Source organism: Theropithecus gelada, chromosome 20, assembly GCF_003255815.1.
Source record: "Theropithecus gelada isolate Dixy chromosome 20, Tgel_1.0, whole genome shotgun sequence".
Lineage (NCBI taxonomy): Eukaryota > Metazoa > Chordata > Mammalia > Primates > Cercopithecidae > Theropithecus > Theropithecus gelada.
This window is the reverse complement of record NC_037688.1, coordinates 71,959,064-71,984,119: the sequence shown is the minus strand read 5'-3', so window position 1 is coordinate 71,984,119 and position 25,056 is coordinate 71,959,064. Positions and strand designations below refer to the sequence as shown.

Sequence of the window (25,056 nt, the reverse complement as noted above, 5' to 3'; positions counted from 1 at the left end):
CAGATTGTGCCCACAAGGCGGAAATGCACAACAGCGGGTTCCGGTAACCACGAAGGCGGCAAAGGCGACAGAATGGAGGAGGTGCCTCACGGTGAGCTCGCGGAGGGGGCGTGGGTGGCGGGGCGAAAGTGTCGCGAGCTGCTCTAACTGTGGTCTTGTCTCTGCGCAGACTGTCCAGGGGCCGACAGCGCCCAGGCGGGCAGAGGGGCTTCATGTCAGGGATGCCCCAACCAGCGGCTGTGCGCTTCTGGAGCGGGGGCCACTCCAGACCCGGGTGAGAAAAGGGCAAGGCCTCAACAGGAAGTGAGAGGCGCAGGCCCGGAAAAGGCGGGGCGTGGGAGGGAGGGGGCGGGATCTGCAGAATGAGTGACAGAGGCGGGCTAGAAGGTATTGTATTCGGAGAGGGGTGGGGCCCAGAGGGGACGGGGCGTGGAAAGTGGGCAGGGTGAGGGCAGAGCCTGAAATGACAGACTGACAGGAACGAGACCTTTAGAAGGCGAGCGCTAAGGACGTGACGCGGGTGGAGGGTGGAGACTGACCGGCGCGGAGTCGAAAGGGACATAATTAAGAGGGTCGGGGCCAGAGGTTTGAGTGACAGTAACCGACCGCAGAGAAAACGGGATAAACTTCGAAGTCCAGGAGTCTTCGGACTTACATCCTGGCTCTGCCAGCTACTTTCTTGACACAATTTTCTTCTTTTTGAGGAGTGATTCTCCCATTCATTAAACAAATGTGTTGATCGCCTCGTAGGTATGGTGCTGTGCTGGGGACACAGCTGGGGATCAGGCTTGGTCACTGCCCTAGTGGAGTTTAGCTTAACGGGGAAACAAACACGTGAGCTAGCAGCTAAACCACCACAGCTTTAAGTGCTGTGAAACACAGATGCGAGGATGAGAGGACCCTGGGAGCCTGCTCAGAAGGACCTTAAAAAGCAAGAGGCAGGAGGACATTCTTTTTTTTTTTCTTTTTTTCCCCTCCTTTTTTTAAGACAGAGTCTTGCTGTGTAGCCCAGACTGGCATGCAGTGGTGCTATCGCGGCTTACTTGCAACCTTCGTCTCTCAGGTTTAAGCGATTCTCCTGCCTCAGTCTCCCAAGTACCTGGGACTACAGGCGCCCGCCACCACGACCGGCTAATTTTTGTATTTTTAGTAGAAACAGAGTTTCACCATGTTGGCCAGATTGGTCTCGAACTCCTGACCTCAGGTGATCCATCTGCCTCTGCCTCCCAAAGTGCTGGGATTCCAGGCGTGAGCCACTGCACCTGGCCAAGGGGGAGAATCTTGAAGGAGTTCAAAGAGAGACTTGGGTTTGATTCTTGGGTCCATGCAGTGTGACCTTCAGCAATCGTCCTAACTTCTCTGAGCTTCTGGTTCCTCATCAAAAATGGAGACAGGTGGGGTGCAGTGGCTCACGCCTGTAATCCCAGCACTTTGGGAGGCTGAGGCAGGTGGATCACTTGAGGTTAGGAGTTCGAGACCAGCCTGGCCAACATGGTGAAGCCTGTCTCTACTAAAAATACAAACAGCCAGCATGGTGGTGCATACCCACTCTCGAGGCTGAGGTGGGAGGATCACTTGAACCCGGGAGGTGGAGGTTGCAGTGAGCTGAGATCGTGCCACTGCACTCCAACCGGGGTGACAGAGTGAGAAAAAAAAAAAAAAATGAAGAGAAAAACAGATACCTCTGTCAATCCAATGGAGAGACCAAACCGAGTGTCTGCCAGTGGAGATTTATGGGCCATAGCTTGAAGGCATGCCCTGGAAAACACAAGTCACAGAAATGTCTGTGGCCTGTGCTCCCCAGAGAGGTTCCAGGAGGCTTGTGTTTACATGTTTCGTTAAAAGGGGAAAAAGCATGCAGGAAAAAGTACTTTAGGCCTTGAGGCAGGTGGTTACATTCTTAAGAGGTTTTAAGTAGTGCCCAGTATATCTACACTATACAGAAAATAAACATTCAAAAGAGGGAGTAAAGGAAGAATTAATTAGGCAGACGGCTCAGGGTAGGAGAGGAAGGACTGATCTCATCCTCTCTTTGTTCGGCTTGTGGGAAGATAAGCTTGTAATGGACATTGTCGGTGTGGCATTTAACAGACATCAGTAACAGGGAAGGAGTTAGACTGAGGTTACAACCCTAAAGTTAGAGTTGACATGTCCTTGTTTATGGGAGGATATTCATCTTCAAAGGTTTGGGGGCCAGCAAAGAAGTTCCTTAGAAGCAACTGGTGAGGGCAGTCATCCCACGATGGAGATTCATGGGGCCTTTGGCCTTTTGCGGGGGTCTGGTTAATGTAGAATGCTTCGACGCAAGGTTGAGAAGTAACAGCTGTCTGTTGATGGGGAGGAGGACAGCAGTGTTGGGAGGTTTCCAGGCTTAACTTTCACTTGAGTTTGGCCAGTCATGAGACTTTTTATTTTCCTTTATACCGCATGTGTTGTTTTAAAGGTTTGAATAAGATAGTTTCATTGATAGATACTTAGTGTGTGCCTGCTGTCTATCAGTTTCTCAGCCTCGGCACTGTTGACATTTGGGGCAGGTTGACTGTTTGTTGTGGGGGGCTGTCCTGTGCATCGTAGGACATTTAGCACAATCCCTGGCCTCTACCCATCAGATGCCAGCAGTACCTCTCCTGTGACAATGAAAAGTGTCTCCAGGCTAGGCGCGGTGGCTCACGCCTGTAATTCCAACACTTTGGAAGGCCCAGGTGGGTGGATCACTTGAGGTTGGAAGTTTGAGACTAGCCTGGCCAACAAAGAGAAACACTGTCTCTATTAAAAATACAAAAATTAGCTGGGCATGGTGGCAGGCACCTGTAATCCGAGCTACTTAGGAGGCTGAGGCAGGAGAATCACTTGAACTCAGGAGGCGGAGGTTGCAGTGAGCCAAGATCACGCCACTGCACTCCATCTTGGGTGACAGAGCGAGATTCTGTCTCAAAAAAAAAAAAAAAAAAAAAAAAGAAAGTGTCTCCAGACATTACCAAAGGTCCCTGGGGGATTTTGTCCCCAAGTTGGAGACCATTACTGTATGCAGAGTTCCCTTCTGGAGCTGGGAATACAGCACTGAAAGCTTCAGACAGTTCCTACCCTCACGGAGAGTATGTTCTAGTTGGGGGAGACAAACATGTAAAGCAATAAATGAAATACCTTCAAGTGTGATTATAGCCTTGTTTTCTTCCTAACACTTATTTCTACTGTTGACTAAGAGGTATTTCGGAGGATCCTTTTAAACAGCCCCAGGACTAGGACTAGGACTAGGACTTAGCTCTTTCTAGTTCACGGGAAGAGTGACATCTGAGGTTTGGTCAGGGACCTCATCCCCTGAACTTTGGCTTTCTTTGCAGCTATAGAGGAAATCAAAGAGAAAATGAAGACCGTAAAACACAAAATCTTGGTGTTGTCTGGGAAAGGCGGTGTTGGGAAAAGCACATTCAGCGCCCATCTTGCCCATGGCCTAGCAGAGGATGAAAACACACAGGTGAGACCTCAGGAACCACTGGGAGATGCTCATTCTGTCTGAGGGTCGTGATGGCTACTATAACTGATTCCTAGGCCAGGCGCAGTGGTTCATGCCTGTAATCCCAGCACTTTGGGAGGCCAAGGCGGGCAGATCCCTTGAAGCCAGGAGTTTGAGATCAGCCTGGCCAGCATGGCAAAACTTTGTCTCTACTAAAAATACAAAATATTAGCTGGGCATGGTAGCACAGGCTTGTAATCCCAGCTGTTTGGGAGGATGAGCCATGAGAATCACTTAAGCCCGAGAGGCAGAGGTTGCAGTGAGTCAAGATTGCGCCAGTGTACTCCAGCCTGGGTGACAGAATGAGACTGTCAAAGAAAAACAAAAAACAAAAAAAACTGATTTCCTTAGACTAAGTTGAATTGGCCTCTTTGGAATCTCAATCCTGCAGAGAACAAAGAAATACCCAGTAGTCAAATGAAGCATTTCATTGGATTCCCTAGCCAAGAAAATGGCTAGCAGATGTACATCTCTCCTTGCATGTGGATCGTTTATTACATGACGTTCACACTTCTTTTTCCTCTTTATTAACCCCTTTTTGCTTTTCTCTAAGCCAGGTACCTGCAAACTATAACCAGATGGCCAAATCCAGCCCATCTCCTGTCTTTATGGCCTATGAACTAAGAATGTTCACATTTTTGAAATGTTTTTTATTTGTTTGAGACAGGCTCTCACTCTGTCGCCCAGGCTGAAGTGCAGTGCTATGATCAGGACTCACTGCATCCTCTACCTCCTGGGTTCATCAAGCTGTCCTCCCACCTCAGCCTCCCAAGGAGCTGGGACTACGGGTGCTTGCCACCATGTCCGGCTAATTTTTGTGTTTTTTATAGAGATGAGATTTTGCTGTGTTGCCCAGGCTAGTCTTGAACTTCTGAACTCAAGGCATCCCTCTGCCTCGGCCTCCCAAAGTGCTGAGATTATAGGCATGAGCCACCGCGCCTGGCCTAAAATTGCAATTTTTAAATTAGTACCTAAGTACCTACATATGATCCTTGATTTTGCCCACAAAGCCTAATAATATATTTTCTATTGGCCCTTGTGGAAAATTTTTGCTGGCCCTTACACAAGTTTATTCATTACCACCCAGGTATACAGACGAGCATGAAAACTCAAATTACCCAGTGCTGCCCTCTGGATCTCAGCTTTAATAAAAGGGGTTGTGGGTCGCTGAGAACACACACTTTGGAATCAGACAGCCCAAACTCAGGTCCCAGCTCCATCTACACCACTGCTGTGACCTTGAGCAAGTTACCAGGCTTACTCTTCCTCCATTTTCTCATCTATAAAATGGGACTCCGAGGACTGAGTGAGATGGCACATATAAAGCACTTAGCACGGGGCCTGACTGCTCAGTAAATGTCTGTGATGGCCACCATTTTTATTACTATATTTCACTAACTCAATATGAAGGGATGATGATTATACTGCCTTAGAGATGAGTTTGTAGCCTACCCAAAGCACGGTACTGGGCAGATTCAAAATACACTTGTTGGGCTGGGCATGGTGGCTCACACCTGTAATCTCAGCACTTTGGGAGGCTGAGGCAGACGGATCACTTGAGGTCAGGAGTTAGAGACCAGCCCGGCCAACATGGTGTAACCCTGTCTCCACTAAAAAAATACAGAAATTAGCTGGGCATGGTGGTACGCACCTGTAGTCTCAGCTACTCAGGAGGCTGAGGCACAAGAATCATTTGAACCCAGGAAGCAGAGGTTGTGGTGAGCCAAGATTGCCCCACTGCACTCCAGCCTGGGTGACAGACCGAGACTCTGTTTAAACAAAAAAAAAGTAGATACACACACCCCCCCCCCAATACCCATGCATATACTTATTGATTCATCATTCTGTTGCTTAGCAATCTCTTGCCATTTGAGGGTCAAATTTGTATTGGCCTAGTGGGCTGGCCAAGAAATCTGCTTTCTCAGATTGTCTGTATTGTTTAGAATAATCTTTGCTTTTCGAAGCTGTGAGGAATATTCCTAAACAGCTCACTGGAGATGGGCTTTCATCTCGCCACTTGCAAGTAACCACTTGTGAGTAGACAACTGTTTACATCATTCACTTTCATGTAATTACATTCTGAAGTCTTTGCTGCATGCCTGTCTAGACTTTGCAATATATAGAAGGAAAGCACACCATTCAGTGTGGAAATATGGCTAGATCAGCTGTATTTCTTTATGCAGTGGTGGTTTAAAAAAAAAAAAAGAAGTTAGCATTTAGGAAAGTGTGTTTTCCCCAGGCAGACCTACTCATGACAGTGACATCGCTATCTGCAAAGTGTCAACACATGGAAAATGCTGAATATGTCTTGATTAAAGTCAAGCAGCACAGATTTCTCCCTGCCCTAAATCCAGCAGGATGGTAAGACGTGCCCTGACCCTTTTCTGCCTGCCATCTGGTGGTCTGGTGGAAGCTTGGCTCTAACTCTACACAAGACCATTCCATGTTAGCGCTTGAGGCAGGCAGGGCCTTGGATCAAGAGGCAGCAGAATTAGAAAACACCCCTGACGGGTCACAGGCTGCCCATGGGGTGTGTAAGTTGTGGTGAAGGCAGAAGGAGCCTCTGTAGCATAAGCCTGAGCCATGAGACAGCCAAGAGTCACGCAAGAGCCAGGCATGGTGGTGTAGTCCCAGCTACTCGGGAGACTGAGGTAGGAGGATCACTTGAGCCTGGGAAGTCAAGGCTGCAGTGAGCCATGGTTGCGCCACTGCACTCCAGCCTGGGCAACAGAGTGAGACCCTTCCTCAGAAACAATGAATAAATAACAACTCACCAACTTCCAAATTAAACTTTTTTTGTTGTTTGTTTTTTTTGAGATGGAATGTCATACTGTTGCCCAGGCTGGAGTGTAATGGTACGATCTCAGCTCACTGCATCCTCTGCCTCCCAGGTTTAAACAATTGTTCTACCTCAGCCTCCTGAGTAGCTCGGAGTACAGGCGCATGCTATCACGCCCAGCTAATTTTTGTATTTTTAGTAGAGACAGGGTTTCACTATGTTTGCCAGGCTAGTCTCGAACTCCTGACATCAGGTGATCCCCCCGCCTCAGCCTCCCGAAGTGCTGAGATTACAGGCATGAGCTACCGCACCCGGCCACCATAAATTAAACATTTATGATCTTTGTGATCTGAAAGGCAAACTGTCATTACAAGGTCAGCACTAGGTGTTTCAGGACTCAGTGTGCAAGGCTGGGTCCTGGGACTGCAGAGCTGGGAGGGGCCTTGACCCCGGAGCACTCGTCTCGCAGATTGGAAGCCCAGACAGCCAAGGCTTAGAGAGCAGAAGCAACTTGTGCAAGGACTAAAAGTTGGGACTAAATCCCTCTTCCCTTACCCTCCTCATCAGGGGCACTTTGGGGTGCTGGATAAAGGAGACACTTTGGATCCCAACAATCCTGCAGCGTCTCCACCTTCTGCAGCAAACGCCGCCTCTTCCCATCAGCTGCAAACACGGGCCCAGAGGTCCTGCTGTGGAGGAACGCAGGCACATTGCTCTCAGCTTTGCTTCTCTGGCCTAACCTAAGCAGAATTAATTGGACAGATTTTGGGGTAGTAATAGGATCAGCAGGAAGTCTGAACAGACAGGACCCAGGACCACCCTGGCCATCTGGGTAGCAGGAGCTTGTCAGCAGCCTCCTGGGCCTGCCACGGGAGTGAGTGCATTAGATGCTTCTCGCATCCTTACATCATTTCGCTCAAGATTCACTCCCCAAGGGAGTGAAATTCCTCTGAAGGGAATTGATTAAATTGTTCCCTGAAGGAAAGGCATGGAGACAGAGTTGCTAGAAACCTGAGAGTATCGAGGAAAGTCTCTATCACAGTCATGGTGATAGTGTCATCTCCCCATGGATCATCGACATATCAGTCCCAAGTATCAAGGTCCTGAGAGAGCAAGTCAGGTTTTCCGATGCTGTCACTCTGCGGTGCTCCTCGGATGGCCCCGTAGAGGGCGCCTGAGGCAAGCGCTGGTCTGTGGATGGCATTTTGCCGTGCACCACGGGTTTGAGACAGCGCTGGGTGCTGAGGAAGTAGGAGGCTGGGTTTGTTGAAAGGATTCAAGAGGGAAGCAAGAAACTAATTCGGAGCAAGTTAAAAAGTGACCCGGAGGTGCAGCACTTTGGGTTTCAGTGATCACATCTTTCAAGATGAATACTGGCCTTGTTCTCAGAAGGTTTCTGAAGGCCGTCTCAGACCTCCTGTGTCAGAGGGGAAGGCTTGGGGTGGAACGGGTCGCCTGAAGCTGCACCCAAGTCACAAGCAAAGAACTTTTCCAGGTTTCCATCTTACTTTAAGTCTCTGTTTTGAAAGCTTAGCCTAAACCATCATTCACCTTCAGGATCAAAGGAAAACAGGGCTTGGTCAGGTTCAGCTAGAGGCTCCACTCTGGTCCTCCACAGCAGGCCCCGTGGTGTACTGGAAAGAGCCCCAGTTGGGGCCAAAAGACCTCAGTTTATGTCCCAGCTCTGTTCCCTGCTTATTGAACTGGTCCCCTCTGAACGTCAGTTTCCTCCTCTGTAAACCAGAGATAATGATACTTACCTTCTAGGTACATGGCCGCCTCAGCCTCCCAAAGTGCTGGGATTACAGGTGTGAGCCACTGCGCCCAGTCCGCAATATTTTTTTAATACATTCATATTCTGCTTAAATAGGCTAGATTTGGCTTGCATCGGAGACTCCTGAACAAGAAAAGATGAGTTTGAGAAAAATATAAGATGCAGAAACCAAGACTTGGTGAGGGGGTGAGCAAAGGAGAGCTGTTGAGGGTGGCTCCAACATTGCTGTCTCTTGGCTATTCCATATATTCTGTCACAGAAGCCAAAAAGGCGCTAGGCCCCTTTCCCTGTCACCTCCAGCCAGGGCTCAGCAAACGGTCTGAGCTCGAGCCTCCAAGTGACCTGACGGCCAGGTCTGTAAGATCACCCTTAAGGAGCTCAGCCAGGCTAAGGGGTAGGGGAATGGGGGCATCCATGTTTATGAACCTTGAGATCAGCGTTAGGACTTTCTCTCAGGAGAATCTGATGGCTCCAAGTTTGACCCAGTTTCTGTCTTCTCCCCTGTCCTCCTCTAACCCCACTCCCCTCCCAGTTGTGCGTATCTGGAGTGTGTGCATTCAGTTATGTAACTGCTTTGGTCTCTTCTTGTTCCCCAGATTGCTCTTCTAGACATCGATATATGTGGGCCATCGATTCCCAAGATAATGGGATTGGAAGGAGAACAGGTAATAGCCGGTTACAGAACTCAGGAAATTGTTCTCTTGAGGCAAACTCTGTAGCACTGAACTGTCAAACCTCAACAAAGAGGTGTGCGGAGCCCATAAATGTTTTTTTTGTTGTTATTGTTTTGTTCTTTTTGAGACAGGGTCTCACTCTGTCACCCAGGCTGGAGTGTACAGTAGCACGACGTCAGCTCGCTGCAACCTCCGCCTCATGGATTCAAGCGATTCTTGTGCTCAGCCTCCCGAGTAGCTGGGACTACAGGGGCGTGCCACCATGCCCAGCTAATTTTTGTATTTTTGGTAGAGACGGGGTTTTGCTCTGTTGGCCAGGCTGGGCTCCACCTCCTGACCTCTGATGACCGCCTGCCTCAGCCTCCCAAAGTGCTGGGATTACAGGCGTGAGCCACCGCATCTGGCCCGTAAATGTTTATGTGGACATGAGGAGCTCAGATACATGTTCAGTAGTCCATCTGTCTACTTTTAACAACAACTGTGAGTTTTGGAGAGGGCAGGATTACATATGAAGTCTGTCTACACCATTGGAGAAGCATTGGTTTCGATGCTTCCTCAGAGGGGAAGGGAAACAGCCAGCGAAATGCAGAAGTAAGACATGGAAATTTAGCTCTGACTGGGAACATTCGTCCAGGGCTTGGTAGGGGTCTGTACCCTAGAAGCACGGGAATATTTCTGCCCTTGTGGTCTGCCCTGGGGAACTGAGACTGCAGGGCGGGTGAGTGATGTGGGCTGGGGGCAGGGCCGTAGCAGTCTATGTAGTTGCTGGCCTCTTCTTGCTAGCAAGAAGCTCTCCAAGAGAGGATTGGGGAATGCATGGAAGCTGGGGGTGCTGCATGGAAGGGCAGTGCATGGAAGCTGGGGGTGCTGGGATGTCCCAAGAGTCTCAAGATTGGTTCTTTAATTAGTGTCAGAGATGCATTAATCCTGTTCTGGGGATGCAGTGGTGAACAAGGTCCATGAAGACCCCCCTGTCTGGGTGGGAGAAGGCAGATGCTAGATAATGTGAAACCAACCCAGAGTGAGGGGATAGACAGTAGGGCAGGGTCAGAGGGGCTGAGGGGTGGTCAAAGGTGCCCTCACTGAGAAATGGCATTTGAGCAGAGGATGACGGGAGGGGAGAGCTGGGGGAAGAGCATTCTGGGCTAAGGGAGCAAGTGCATGGGCCTCTGACGCAAGGTGTCCTTGTGTCCTCAGTGGAGTGACCAGTGGGGCTGGAGGGTGGCCCGAGGCAGATGGGGCCAGGCCTTGCAGGCACTTCTAAGGTCTTGGGGTTTGCTTCCGAGGGAGTAGGGAAGGAGAGCGATGTCACCCCTTGAGGCCTGGTCACATACCCCAATGGATTTGGTAGCACACGCCCCAGTGAGGGTATAAGCTACTGTCATCACACCTAAGTATTTCATAGAAACAGAAAATTTAAAGGAAAATAAAACAGAAGTTTCACTGTTTTCTTCTCCTGCACTATTGGATCATCCTGTTTACCCCTCTTTTAAGACAAGTGGACTTAGCAAATGAGTATAAATAGGAATGAATGGTTTTGTGGGGTTTATTTTATTTTATTTCTATTTATTTATTTTTTTGAGATGGAGATTCGCTCTTGTTGCCCAGGCTGGAGTGCAATGGCACAATCTTGGCTCACTGCAACCGCCACCTCCCGGGCTCAAGCAATTCTCCTGCCTTAGCCTCCTGAGTAGCTGGGATTACAGGCGTACGCCACCACGCCCAGCTATTTTTTTGTATTTTTAGTAGAGACAGGGTTTCACCATGTTGACCAAGCTGATCTCGAACTCCTGACCTCAAGTGATCCTCCACCTCAGCCTCCCAAAGTGTTTGGATTACAGGCGTGAGCCACTGCTCCTGGCTGGGTTTCTTTTAATAGAACTTCAGAGTCATTCACAGAGGACCACATGTTGTATGATTCCACTGACATGGAGTATACAGAGTAGGTCAGTCCACAGTGGGAGAAAGTAGATGAAGGGCCCTCTAAGGCTGGGAGGATGTGAGAGACACTGGAGGGGGGGTGGTGACAGCTGAGGGGTATAGGAATTCTTAGCGTCATGAAAATGTTCTAAAATTGTGGTGGCTGGGTACAGTGGCTCACACCTGCAATCTCAACACTTTGGGAGGCCAAGGCCGGCAGATCACTTGAGGTCAGGAGATTGAGACCAGCCTGGCCAACATGGTGAAACCCCGTCTACAAAAAATACAAAAAATAGCGGGGCATGGTGGTGGGCACCTGTGTTCTCAGCTACCTGGGAAGCTGAGGCAGGAGAATTGCTGGAACCCGGGAGGTGGAGGTTGCAGTGAGTCAAGATCACGCCTGTGCACTACAGCCGGGTCGACAGGGCAAGACTCCATCTCAAAAATAAAAATAAAAAAACTGCGGTGATGGCTGCACCTTGTGACTGTACAGAAAGCCACTCATTCAATGGGTGAGTCGTGTTGTCTGTGAATCATGTCTCAGTAAATCTGTTGAGAAAAGTAAGGCTTCATCATGAAAATTAAACTTTCATTTGCGCTTTGTGTGCTGTTGGACACCTGCTGAAGAGGTCGGAATCTTGCCCCAGGGAGCTCCCCTTTGACCCCCAGCCCTTGCCCTTGGGGGCAGCGGCTGGAGCTGATTCGGGACAAGTTCTGAAGCAGCTGTTTCAGGAGAGCTCATTCCCTTCACTCGTGTGCTTTTACAGAAGCCACCTCATTGCTCCACAGGTACCTGCATTTTCTCATCAGTCCCCAGCCGATTTTTATCACTCTTTTAAAATACACACAACATCATATTTGAACTTGAGTAACTTTGGTTCCCTATCTAGACACCCAAGTAGAGCTTCCAAATAACCCAGCTTAGGGCACAAAGGGAGTTGAGTTGCATCTTTATTACCCACACCCCAGTTGTTCACCTCCTTTTAGGAATTTCGTGGTACCACATAAGACAACGAATTGTATTTCATAAAACCATCTTCTTTCTTTGTACAATTTGTGCATGAAATGTGACCAGGGTACATGATTTCTACTAACAAACATCGGTGCTCATGTTCACACAGGTTCACCAGAGTGGCTCAGGCTGGTCTCCAGTGGTGAGTTTTCACCTCTTTGTCCTATTTTCACAGTAGTGTGTGGTTGTGTGTACATAATGGGTTTGTGGTTTGTTGGTCCATGCGTATTTATTAGGGTGCTTTTCGAGGCACAGAGGATGTGATTAAATCCAGTGATTGGGAGGCTTTTTCTGTAAAGTGTAGGATGGTAAAGATTTTCAGCATGTGGGCCTACATTCCCTGCTGTCGTAGCACGAAAGTAGTAACATGTAACTTAACAACCAGGACTGTATTCCAATAAAACTTTATTTAAAACACAGATGGTAGGCCAGATTTGGCCCTGGAGGCCATAGTTTGTAAATCTCTGGTTAAGAGAGTTAAGGAGGCAGGGTGCGGTGGCTCACATCTGTAATCCGAGCACTTTAGGGGGCCAAGCCAGGCAGATCACTTGAGGCCAGGAGTTCAAGACCAGCCTGGCCAACATGGTGAAATCCCATCTCTACTAAAGATACAAAAATTAGCCGAGCATGGTGGCACACGCCTGTAATCCCAGCTACTCGGGAGGCTGAGGCAGGAGAATTGCTTGAACCTGGGAGGCAGAGGCTGCAGTGAGCTGAGATCGCACTGCGCACTCCAGCCTGGGCAACAGAGCAAGACTCCATCTCAAAAAAAAAAAGAGTTAAGGAGATGCCATTTACTTATTTTAGCTGAGTTCCCTGTCATTGCAGCTCATGGACATACAGTGCCTCTTTCAAATCCCCCAACGTGGTACCCCCCCTTTTTTTTGTCCCCAAAAATGATTTAGGATGCAGAGAGTAAATATGCTTATAGGTCATATCGTAGTTTTGTCCTGAAAATGTTTTTTTCAGTCAGAGCTCAGACAGAAGACCTGGGGGAGAACCTCACTGTGTGGTTTTGAGTAAAGCGTGTCTTGCCCTCACCCTGTTCCCTCTGCAGTACGTGGAAGACAACCTGGGGGTGATGTCAGTGGGCTTCCTGCTCAGCAGTCCTGATGACGCTGTTATCTGGAGGGGACCCAAGAAAAACGGTTTGCCACTCTGCCTTTGTTTTTCACATTCTTCCACGCGCACTGTGGCTCCTGGCCTCATCTGCTCCCTGTCCTGCCAGTCTCAGCCTGCTGGACTTCACACTTCATTATTTTTAAGCCTCCAGTGCCTCTTTCTTCACTGGTTGAAAAGAGCTAATAGAAATACCAGTTTCCGTTACATAATTGTAAATATCTGCTGTGCGTTTTTCTCTCCTTAAAAGCTGTAGAACCCTGGCCGGGTGTGGTGACTCACGCCTGTAATCCCAGCACTTTGGGAGGCCGAGGCAGGCGAATCCCCTGAGGTCAGGAGTTCAAGACCAGCCTGGCCAACATGGTGAAACCCTGTCTCTACCAAAAACATAAAAAATTAGCCAAGCACGGTTGCACATACCTGTAATCCCAGCTACTCAAGAGGCTGAGGCAGGAGAACCCAGGAGGCAGAGGCTGCAATGAGCCGAGATCATGCCACTGCACTTCAGCCTGGGTGACAGAGCGAGACTCTGTCTCAAAAAAAAAAAAAAGCTATAGAACCCTGAAATTATTTTTATCATGGTTTTATAGTGGCTTATTTGGGTCAGAGAGGTGAGATCAGCAGCAGGCTGATCTGGTACTGAGACTTAAGGTAATAATGTGAAAGTGTTATCAGGGCAAGCTTCAGCTTCAGCACTCTTGATACTTTGAGCCAGATAAGTCTTTACTGGGGGAGGAGTAGACCGTGTTCTACATCATAGGGTGTTAAACAGTGGCCCTGGCCTCTACCCACAAGATGCCAGTACCACCCCCTACCCTATTTGTGACAACCCAAAATGTCTCCAGTCATTGCAATTCACTCTCAGTTGAGAGCCCCTGATTTACAGCATAGACCAAAGGCACAAAAAGATCAGATCATGCTTCTCCTTGAGCTGGGCACGGTGGCACGCACCTATAGTCCTAGCTACTTGGGAGGCTGAGGTGGGAGGATTGCCTGAGCCTGGGAGTTCAGAGCCAACCTGGACAACGAAGCAAGACCCCATCCTTTAAAAAAGAAGGGAGTTGTAAGTACAGAAAAGAAAGGAAATAAGCACCCCCTGCGGATTCCTCTTTCTAGGCATGATCAAGCAGTTCCTCCGAGATGTGGACTGGGGAGAGGTCGACTACCTCATCGTGGACACCCCACCCGGGACGTCGGATGAACACCTCTCGGTCGTCCAGTACCTGGCCGCCGCACGCATCGACGGAGCAGTGATCATCACCACTCCCCAGGTGAGCGAGCTGCCAGCTGGAGCTGGGTCCAAACCGTGCTCCACACGGCGAGGTTTCTTTCCTGCCCGGCTCTGATACCCTGGTCTCACCAAGGCTCTTCCCAGTGTGTGTTCCACAGCTGCATCCAATGCGCATCTGCAGAAACCTCTTGTTAAAAACTTTAGCCGGGCACAGTGGTTCACACCTGTAATCCCAGGACTTTGGGAGGCTGAGATGGGAGGATCACTTGAGTCCACAAGTTCGAGACCAGCCTGAACAACATAGCCAAACCCCATCTCTACAAAAAATAGTTTAAAATTAGCCAGGCATGGTGGCTTGCACCTGTAGTTCCAGCTACTTGGGAGGCTGAGGTAGGCGGATCATCTGAGCCTGGGGAAAGGAGGTTGCGGTGAGCCATGATCACGCCACTGTAGTCCAGCCAGCACAACCGAGTGAGGCCTTGTCTCAAAAGATAAAAATAAGAAAAACTTCGTGTTTAGTCTAAACATTCGCAGCTGACAACCATTCAACGATTTGTTTTTTTTTAGTCCATGGATTAAACAATAGTAGGTCAAGAATGCTTTTTGAACTTTCGTCGAGGAGACTGGGGAAACCACCAGTGCAGTTATAATTCATATTGTGCTGCCGGTCCCCGTCAGCCTTGCCATGTCCACGTCTCAGGCCCTCCAGTCTACAGTAGATTTTCCATTTACATCCCAGAATGATTTAGGAAATCTCTCCAGTTTTCAACAGAACCAGCCAGGTGCAGACAGGGATTTCGAGATAAGCCACTGGGTGCCTTTGCTCCTTCCTTGCTGACACCCAGCACCGCTCTGTAGCAGTCACCTAGTGGCTGTTCCCCAGGGCCCTTGGTGAGCCCGAGCTGAGGAGAGCGATGGGAAGTTTCCTCTCTGGAAGCCCTGCAGAGAGCAACTGCAGGCAGGACCATGATGCTATCCATCTCAGGGGCCTGAGAAACCAAGGGCTCTTCTCCACAGTTACGCTTGACTTCTCTTCGTGACGTTCTCCCCCACATCTAAGAAAGCCCAGCAAATGAGGTTTGATTTGATCTCACTGGCCAGAATCAATCAGGACGACCCATAGTCTCACCCTCATCCAGCACTCACTGAACTCTACATGCCAGGCACCAGGATAGTAAAAGGGCCTGGCCCTCCCTGGTGGCCCCTGTGGCTCCCTGAGGAAAACAGGTGCTGGACACACACATGAGGGTACAGCCATGGCCCAGCGGCCATGGGAAGGGTGTCTGGGTCAGAAAATGGTGACAGGATTCGTGTCCGCTCTGGCATCCTGCAGAGAGGGGACATGGGGGCACACAGAGGAGGAGGATACCAGCTGGGTCCCTGGACGGGCGGGAGGATGGCCTGGTCTGGGTGATGGCAGTGGAGGGAAAGTGGATTTGTCCTTAGGAATGTTTTCTGTCGCATTTTTAAAAAGTAGTTGGTTCTGGGTACAGTGGCTCATGTCTGTAATCCCAGCACTTTGGGAGGCCAAGGCAGGCAGATCACTTGAGGTCGGGAGTTTAAGACCAGCCTGGTCAACATGGCAAAACCCTGTCTCTACCAAAAAATACAAAAATTAGCCAGGCGTGGTGGTGGGCACCTATAATCCCAGCTACTTGGAAGGCTGAGGCAGGAGAATTGCTTGAACCTGGGAGACAGAGGTTGCAGTAAGCCGAGATCGCGCCACTGCACTCCAGCCTGGGTCACAGAGCAAGACTCTGTCTCAAAAAAAAAGAAACAAAGAAATGAGAGACTGAGTCGCAGCCCATTGACTTTCTAGCTGAACGCCTCTTCCTCTGCATCCTGCCTCAGTGCCAAGGGCCAAACAGGCATCTCAGGAAAAGAACAGACCCAAAGCCGTGAGCCTTTTGGGCTCACATGAGTGGTGAAGCCCCAGGTGCTAAGGAGTCACTACACCTGACAGTGACAAGCCACAGCAGGACTTGGGCACAGAGATCTGTGGTAACATTAACTGGGGAAAATAGGGAGCTACTGAGCAGTGTGTATATACAGTAATCACACTGTAAAAACTCAGAGTTTAGAAGGAAATGCAAAGTTGTCCACATTGGGCAATATTCTCTATTTTCTTTTAGTCCATAAAGTTGTTTGCGTTTATAATTAGCTACAGCAGGGATCGGCAAACTTTTCTGTACAGGGCTAGATAATAAGTAGGCTTTGTGGACCCCACAGTCCCTGTCCCAGCCCCTCAGCTGTGCCACCGTGGCGTGAAGCAACCACAGATGGTGCCTGGAGGGACAGGCATGGCTGGTTCCAGAGGAACTTTATTTATAAAACCAGCCAGATTCAGGCCCCAGGCTGGTGTTTGCCAAGCTCTGGTCTAGAAAACAGTGTACACTCTGGCTGAATATAGTATAGTATAGAGACATGGAGCGTGTAGATGCGTTAAAAGGTCATTTTCAGATAGGCACGGTGGCTCATGCCTCTAACCCTAACACCTTGGGAGGCCAAGGCAGGAGGATCACTTCACACCAGGAGCTTAAGACCAATGTGGGCAACAACCATCTCTACAAAAAATTAAAAAGTTAACCAGGCCGAGTAGCACATGGCTATAGTCCCAGCTACTCAAGAGGATGAGGCAGGAGGATTGCATGAGCCCAGGAGGTCGAGGCTGCAGTGAGTTATGATCTTGCCGCTGCACTCCAGCCTGGGCAACAGGGTGAGATCCTGTCTCTGAAAAAAAAAAAAAAAAGAGTCATTTTTTTTTAGATTGATTTCTTGCTATTTGGCTGTGTGGGAAGTAAATAGCTCCTCAAATGAACAGGGCTTAGCACTAGTAGGCACTAAATAAATATGGATTTGGCAAAGGGCATGTGTTAGTTCATTTTCACACTGCTGTAAAGAACTGCCCGAGACTGGAGAGTTTATAAGGGAAAGAGGTTTTATTGATTCACAGTTCCGCATGGCTGGGAAGGCCCCGGGAAACTTACAATCATGGTGGAAGGCAGAGTAGGCACATGTTACACAGTGGCAGCAGTGAGAGAGACAGTGTGTAGGAGGAACTGTCAAACACTTACAGAACCATCAGATCTCGTGAAAACTCACTATCATGAGAACAGCATGGGGGAAACCGCCCCCATGATCCAATCACCTCCCACCAGGAACTGCCCTCAGCACGTGGGAATGATGGGGATTGCAGTTGGAGCTGAGATTTGGATGGGGACAGGACACAGAGCCAAACCCTGTCAGGGCAGAAACCTCTAAGGCTTTATGATCGCAGGTCCACTGCACTGCAGCCACCCCCTCGGCTGCACAGACATTCCCTTTCTTGCACTTTGCTGCTAGAATCACTGGTCTTTTCACCTTCATAGGAGGTGTCACTCCAGGATGTCCGGAAAGAAATCAACTTCTGCCGCAAGGTGAAGCTGCCCATCATCGGGGTGGTGGAGAACATGAGTGGATTCATCTGTCCTAAATGCAAGGTGAGGGCGCGTGGGGCCGCCAGGCGAGCCCAACAAGGTCCTGCTCTCATGGTTGAGGAAACAATCGAAAGGCTGCTCTGCAAACCGTTTCTGCTTTCCCAGTAATTTTGGGAAGTGGAATCACAATTAAAATCCCTTTCTGCTGACTGAAGGAAAGTTCTTTTGGTGTTAAGTGTTTCACATTCAAACTAAACCTTTTTTTTTTTTTTTTGTAAGTTTCTTTAAAATGTGGTCCATCCTTGTGATTCTACAAAAAAATGATGTTTCGTCCCCTTTGAATGTGCTTTGCAGAAAGAATCTCAGATATTCCCTCCCACGACCGGGGGTGCGGAGCTCATGTGCCAGGACCTGGAGGTCCCTCTCCTCGGCAGAGTGCCCCTGGATCCACTCATAGGTGGGTGACCCCCATGTGGGGCGGGACCTCACTCCTCGGTCAACCCCACAGGCATGGTTCGGGCACAATGGGGGCAGCTACGGAGAGGGGCAATGGAAGGAGGAAGGTTAGTAGGGCGCTGAAGCCAGACCCACCCTCCAGCTGGCACCCCAAGAGGCCACCAGGAGAGAGGCCAAGACCCCTGCGGGCAGGTCGCGGGAGCAAGCAGGCCTCAGCCAGAGGGGTAAGGCCTGGAACAACAGGGTAGAAGTTGGTGAGGGTGCTGGTGCCAGGGGACTGAGGAGGGTGCCCGATAGAGGGGCACCAGGGAATGGGCATGGCATCCAGGTTACAGAGAAGAGCAGCCTGAGGTGAAAAATCCCTCAGGAAGGAGCCCAGCCTCCTGCGCCCCGAGAAGCCAGCACCGCACAGATGAGGCCCCTTTGTCTCCAGCGCTGGGACAGACGGGAACGCGGATCACTGGCCTGCTAGCAGGGGCCAATTTCCCAGCAAATGCTCTTCTTCAGTGCCTGGGTCCCCCAGGATCCCAAGAGATGCCCACTCCCTGAGTGGCCCTGGGGCTGAAGGAGGGATGGGGTTCACATCTCCACCCACATGCCTGCAGGGCACCCACTCGCAGCGGGGCGCTGGGCAGGGCCTACACTCGAAGCTGCTCCCCCAGCAGGCTGCTGTCCCCCAGGACCGCAGAGCCAGGCGAGCCTCCATCACTGTTACTGGGGCCCACGGTGGGGCTCCTGCCGGGGGTCCAGCACTAGCCTTTAGGTCTGAGGGGAGAACAGAGAGAGAAGGCTAGAGGGGAGGCCAGGGTCCAAGAGTGCCGGCTACACCCACACCTCGGAACTTCTACTTCATTTGTCAGGGAACCAAGGCCAGTGAGAGGTGTCTGCGGGGATGGGAGCGAGGGGGATGGGAGCGCGGGGGATGGGAGCGAGGGGCTGGGCAAGGGGCAGGGCGGGTAAAGAATGCCCTGGCCAGGAGGGTGGAGGCCTAGTGCTTGGGGAGAGGGCGGGGAGAGCCTGGAGACTGGGAGCGGGAAGCCACAAAGCCACGTGGGGAGCCTTGGGGAAGGGCCTGGCTGCAGGGGAAGAATAGGAGCCTATGAGAAACAGCTAAGTGTCTGAGTGTCAGTGTCACGTACCTGGGAGCAGGAGGCTCAGGGGCAGCTGCCCTGGGATAGAGGTTCAGGATGAGGCCCTGGGTTCTGGTGTTGGTATAGAAAGGAAGGGACACACACAATAGAGAAAGTGACGGCATCTGAGGGTCGAGTTGCCCCTGCTGCCAGTACAAGCCACCTGGAGGAGGGTCCATCCCTCAGAGACAGTGAGGACAGGTTGAGGGAGGCCAGGCCTTCTGGGGTGCTGTGGATGAGGGGCTTGGGGGCTTAGGTTGTCAGCAGGCTCTGGGGTCCGTCAGGAGAAGGTGGTTCGTGTCCATGCAGTTGAGTGTTGAAGCCACAAGACGTGGACAGGATTGCCAAGCGGGAGCTGGGAGGACTGTGTTAGGGGACAGCTGCCTTGAGGAAGTAGTGGGGGAGTGAGGTGCGAGGGCCACTCTGTAGATGGGAACAGCCCAGGAGAACGCCAGAGACCCTGTGTGCCCTGGAGACTGTGTCCCCAAATCCTTTTTCCCTTATTCCCACATCCCACAATACTTCTCTGGCATGTGATTTCCCCAACAAAATGCAGAAAAGTACAGCTGCTTTCTCAGCCTTCCCCAGCATTATAAAACACTCACCAGGCAGCTTTTGCAGTGGCCGGAAGTGGTGCTGAGAGCTGCCCTCTAAGGCCCCTGGAGGCAGTCGGGCTGCGTGAATGGATGTGACTGGGGACGGGAGCTTGCAGCAGCCCAGGGCACATCCATTCCTGCTAGCCTGTGCCTCTGCCGCAGTTCAGCTCTGCCGAGATGGGATTGGTAGGCAGGACATTTGTCAGGGGAAACATCTGTGGGAGAAAATGACAGAGGAGAGTGTTAATCCACGATGAAGGAGTGGGGGAAGGAACGTATCAGCCCGCAAGAGCATCTCAGCCCATAGGAGTATCTCAGCCCAAGAGAGCATCCCCACCCTCAAGAGCATCTCAGCCCATGGGAGCATCCCAGCCCACAGGAGCATCCCAACCCAAAGGATCATCTCAGCCCATGGGAGCATCTCAACCCAAAGGAGAATCTCAACCCACTGGAGCATCTCAGCCCATAGGAGCATCTCAGCCTGCTGGAGCACCTCAGTGTACTTTACTTTTTAGCATCTCAGTCTGCTAGAGTGTGGCAGTCTGTTGGAGCATCTCAGTCTGTTGGAGTGTGTCAGTCTTTTGGAGCATCTCAGTCTGCTGGAGCGTATCAGTCTGTTGGAGCATCTCAGTCTGCTGGAGCGTCTTGGCTGCTCTCAAGGAAAGCTGGGCACAGCCACCAGGGCATTTCTGAGCCCACTTACCCATCAGAGGGCCTGCATCTCCCAGAAATGTGCCTGCCCGAGTGCCATGCTCAGCTCAGTCACTAGCTAGGAGCAGCCTGGGGGCAGCATTGCCTCCACACAAACGTGGTGATGGATTTTGGAGCCTGGCAGCTGCTACCAGAGATCCAAGAGGTGTGTCCTTATGGCCATCACAATTGCCACATTTTCCAATATTTAATGAAGAGCTAGAAATCTATATCCTTACCCAAAGTCTCCTGATTACTAAATGATGGCAACTAACTCCATTAAATACACACACACACACACACACACACGCACCCCATGCTCTAGCCTGGGCAACACAGGGAGACACCCCGTCTCTAAAAAAAAAAAAAAAAAAAAAAAGATAGAACAATTCACCCAGCATGGTGGCATGTGCCTGTGGTCCCAGCTACCCAGGAGGCTGAGTTAGCAGGGTCACTTGAGCCCGGGGAGGCTGAGATTGCAGTGAGCCCTGATCACACCACTGCACTCCAGCCTGGGTAACAGAGCAAGACCGTGTCTCCAAAAAAAACAATGGCATGCTTGCTTGCTGACCCACCCAAATATGTCCATGGGCCCAGCCACAGGCCTGCCATTGCCATTGTCTGACAGATCAGGAAGTGACCTTGGGGCCCTCTATTGGATCCTGATGTGGCTTTTCTTCCAAAGAGCCACCAACCTCCATCTTCCCACCTCCCTCCACCGAGCCCTGGCATCGGCCCTGGTCTTTCCTTTCAGGGCCACTTTTCACAAAGAAGCAAAGTTCCAGGTGGTTCACAAGAGCTAATTTCAAAGCAGAGGACAGTGACAGCTGCGGGGCTCGTTCTGAACTGAGAGCATTAAGTGCCTTCCAGTGGGCCTGGTCCTGTGTGTCAGATGGCACATTGCAGAACCTCACCTCGAGGGGAAACCACAGATAGCAAGTCCAGGGAGTGCCAGAAAGGAAGGGGTGGTTAACACTGTCACACACCCAAGAGGGTGCAGCGTGAGGGCCAAGCGACAGACACGCATCTGGCAAGGTCACTGGAGACAGAGTGGGGGCAAAGCCACCTTCCTAGGAGCAGACAGGACACGAGGACAGCACTTCAGTCCCCTCTGGGGACATGGTGGCAAAGTTGCAGATGCCAGCGCTCTGGTGCTGTGGGTCCTGGCCCCCGTGTGCTGAGGATCACAGGAAGGGCTGGCCTCAGATCCCTGCTTCGCCACCACTAGCTGTGGGACTTGGGCTAGTCATTTCCTCTCTCAGCCTCGATGGCCCCGTGTGTAAAATGCAGGTGACAGTGGTGCCTAGTGAGGGATCTGCCAGGGTGGAGAGAGGATACCTGGGATCTCTTGGAACAGGGCTGTGCTCACACGAGCTGTTCTGATGATGATGCCCGTTCTCGGAGAGGTGGGAGCCCAGGGGGAAATGCAGTTAGGATGGGAAAACACTAGAGCATATTTGTGTGTTGGGGACTGGGGAGCCCTCTGGGGAAGGGAGACCTGGGTGAAAATCAGGGACAGAAAGTACCCCCAGCATGACTATTCTGGGATCCCCAGCCTCCCAAGTCTGGCCCAGCGAACGTGCACTCAGGGGCCTCCCTAGTAAGTTCCAGAGGGTGTCCAGGTTCTTGGCGCCTGGAACAAAATACTGGACAAAACGCACAAAGCGAGGAAGGAATGAAAGGATTTATTGAAAATGAAAGTAAACTCCACAGTGTGGGAAGGGAATGGGCCTGAGAATAGGGGCTCAAAGGCCCCATTACAGAGTTTTTGTGTTTAAATATCCTCTACTTGGGGTACGTCCTATATAAACGAAGAGGATGAAGTAAAGTTACAGAGTCATTTATGGCATATGTCCTATGGAGAGGACATTTCCTGTTACGGCTCAAGTGCGAATTGGCCTTATGTTCCCTGCCTCCAGACCCTATTTTCCTGCCTCACTGGGCCATCTGGGCTCCCCATCTCCCACCACCCTCTCCCCACAGGCTTCTTCCCCGACTTGGACTTCCCTGTCCCACACGGCAGCACAGTAGTGAAGTTGAGGAAATGGTAGGTGCAAGGTAGGAACTCCTCCTGGGGTTCACCTGAGGCTGGTGACTGGACATGGGCAGTGCAGTCACTTGGCCCTGTTTCTCCGGCAGCTCAGGGCCTGGAGAGTGGGGAGAGCAAGCTGATGGCAGGTCCACCCACAACTGGGGGCTGGTAGGGCAGACTGGGGGTGAGAACACCCCCAATGACTCCAAGGCCCCTGTGTCCTGTCCTCCTGGCTCTGGGATAACATGGTCCTAGAGAAACCTGGGTGTGCATAGGAGGGGACTGGAACAATGGCCACATGGCAGGGAAAGACTAGCAGACGGATGCACACCAGCACAGATGACCTGGAAGATAAAATTATACACAGACAAAGCAGTGGGCAGAATGTGTGTGTCATGTGCTCCCACTCATATTTTAGGTATATGAGTGTGTGTATGTGTGTGTGCACACTTGTGAATGTGCACATTTATATATGCATAATCTTTCTGGAAAGACGCCTAGAATACTAGTAGCCCTCTTTGGACTTGGCCTTTCATGCCATATCCTTTTGTATTCTGTACTTTTTTTAATCATGTGCATTCATGATCCTTTTGCTCAAAAGCTAATCTCTTAAAATGCAGACTCCTGGGCCCATCTGGAAGCTGCTGAATCAGTTCTCTGTAGGGCCCTGGAACCTGCATTTTCTGTACGCCACCTGATTATTTAGCCACGCTGAAATGCTGGCTGGGGACCCTGCTGGAAGGAAGGTCCCAGAGACCCCAGTGGCTTTTCTACATTGTTCTTCATTACAAGTGAAGGGGACTCAAAATATTCCCATTGTCACCAGCACAGAAGGAGCCCCAAGATCTTGTGGCCACTCTGTTTTCCTCTTGGACTGAATTGTCTTCCATTTGTTTCTTTTAAGGTAAGAATTGTGACAAAGGCCAGTCCTTCTTCATTGACGCCCCAGATTCCCCAGCCACATTAGCCTACAGAAGTATAATTCAGAGTAAGTATTTCCATGAGTACTAAATGCAGATGCCTGTGGGGCAGGAAGCAACATAAAGGAGCCAAGGGTATGGGGGGTGTGGAAGGACGGGTGGGTGGTGGGGTCTGCAATGACCACAGAGTGGGCTCCATAGCCCAGGAAGCCAGGAGTCCATGAGAAATCTCTCAATGTGTGAGTATAGTGAATTAATTCATAGTTTAAAAAACACGGTGAGGGTGAAATTTATGGCTTAGGGAATACATCCCAATAAAGCGATAAAGTAATTCATTTAAAAAAGTAACTGATAAAAACAAAACAACAGGCCAGGTGCAGTGGCTCCCACTGGGAATCCCAGCACTTTGGGTGGAGAAGGCAGGCAGATCACTTGAGGCTGGTCAGGAGTTCAAGACCAGCCTGGCTAACATGGAGAAACACTGTCTCTACTAAAAATATGAAAATTAGCGGGTGTGGTGGCGCTCGCCTGTAGTCCCAGCTACTCAGGAGGCTGAGGCAGGAGAATAGCTTGAACCTGGGAGGCAGAGGTTGCAGTGGGCCGAGATCGTGCCACTGCACTCCAGCCTGGGCAACAGAGTGAGACCGTGTCTTAAAAAAATAGAAATAAAAACTTTGGTTAGCCAGACCAAACCCATGTGCAGCCAGTGGCAGCCATCAGAGGCCCCAGAGTGAAGGCAGAGGTGTCAGTGTTTTTTAAAGCTGCGGTCTCCAAGTTTGTGGCTGGGTTTTACTTGCCTAGAAAAATGATGTTGAGGGTAAGGAAACAGCATTCCCAGAATCCTCCATCTATAGATGGGCCGAGGAAGGCCTCAGCCATTGGTTATGACTCTGATGGGCAGTGTGAGATATTCCGGTCACTTTCAAAGACTCAGGGCATCACAGACAGGGCTTTTTATGGAACTCGCCAGAGGATTCCAGCTCTGTCAAGACACGGCCCTCCCCAGCAGAGGATGGGGCTGTCCAGGGGTGGACAATTCTTAGCACTCTATGCCTGTCGTCTTGTTTTCCAGGAATCCAAGAGTTTTGTGATCTCCGTCAGTCAGAAGAAGAGAACCTCATCAATTCCTGAAATGAGAGAATGTTCAGAACCAAGCAGTTACCAAGTGAGGTACTCCCTGGGCAGCACGTCCAGCCAGACCCGACCAGCTCCGGGACAGGGTGGGTCACAGCAAAAAGAAACCAGATGCTGGCGTGGTCCAAAGCCACTTTCGCAGAGACACTTTAATCATCGAGTATTTGTACACTTTTCCTTAGAACATATATAAAGGGCATTCTCTACAAATATGCCATTTTAAGAATAAAACCCTCTCCTCAAACCTCTCCCCCGAGGCCTGTTTCACGTAAAAAACAAATGGGTTGTGGAACCATGGAATTCTGCTGTGTCGGAAGCTTAGTCGATTGTAGAAACTCCCATTTAAGCCATTTCTGCCTCTGAAGATAAGAAAGCCTAGAAAAGAACCAAAGGGGTGAGTGTGCGGCTTCACTGCAGAACACACAGGCATGTTTTCAAACAGCACAGTCCAAACGCTCTTCTTCAGACTGAGGAAAAATCTAAAAGCGACAGAGCTCACACTGGGGTTTGTTCTAAAATCACTGCATGTGGCGCAGCTGGGTCAAATCAAAAAGCCCTTGAAGAGTCCTTGAATCACCCACTAAGACAGAATTTGGGGTCTGTGTATACACCCTGTGTAGTAATATGTGCACAGTATATCCAGTAATGTCCAGTGTCAT

At 50.5% G+C, this 25,056-nt stretch overlaps 2 protein-coding genes across 9 annotated transcripts in view; one reads left to right on the top strand and one right to left on the bottom strand.

Annotated features, from left to right (window-relative positions):
* On the top strand, window positions 1-24,647 carry NUBP1 (nucleotide binding protein 1). Of its 7 annotated transcripts, none has more exons than XM_025371289.1 (11): window positions 1-91; window positions 170-274; window positions 3,342-3,475; window positions 8,664-8,732; window positions 11,783-11,815; window positions 12,731-12,821; window positions 13,909-14,063; window positions 17,392-17,502; window positions 17,794-17,896; window positions 23,248-23,331; window positions 24,336-24,645. In XM_025371289.1, exons 1-11 carry the CDS (start codon window positions 73-75, stop codon window positions 24,392-24,394), a joined length of 963 nt encoding a protein of 320 aa, XP_025227074.1. In that variant the 5' UTR covers window positions 1-72; the 3' UTR covers window positions 24,395-24,645. The 7 variants fall into 7 exon arrangements, with proteins under 7 accessions (XP_025227074.1, XP_025227075.1, XP_025227079.1 ...); XM_025371291.1 differs by having other exon boundaries at window positions 42-91; window positions 17,794-17,900; window positions 23,253-23,331; XM_025371290.1 differs by lacking the exon at window positions 11,783-11,815.
* The window catches only part of TVP23A (trans-golgi network vesicle protein 23 homolog A), a 53,241-nt gene continuing 50,163 nt past the window's right edge, over window positions 21,979-25,056 (bottom strand). Inside the window, exon 8 of one of the 2 annotated variants that reach the window (XM_025371296.1) lies at window positions 21,979-24,772. The gene's annotated coding sequence lies outside the window, so the exon portion shown is untranslated. The remainder of the gene's footprint in view (window positions 24,773-25,056) is intronic. The other variant, XM_025371297.1, reaches the window with a different exon arrangement.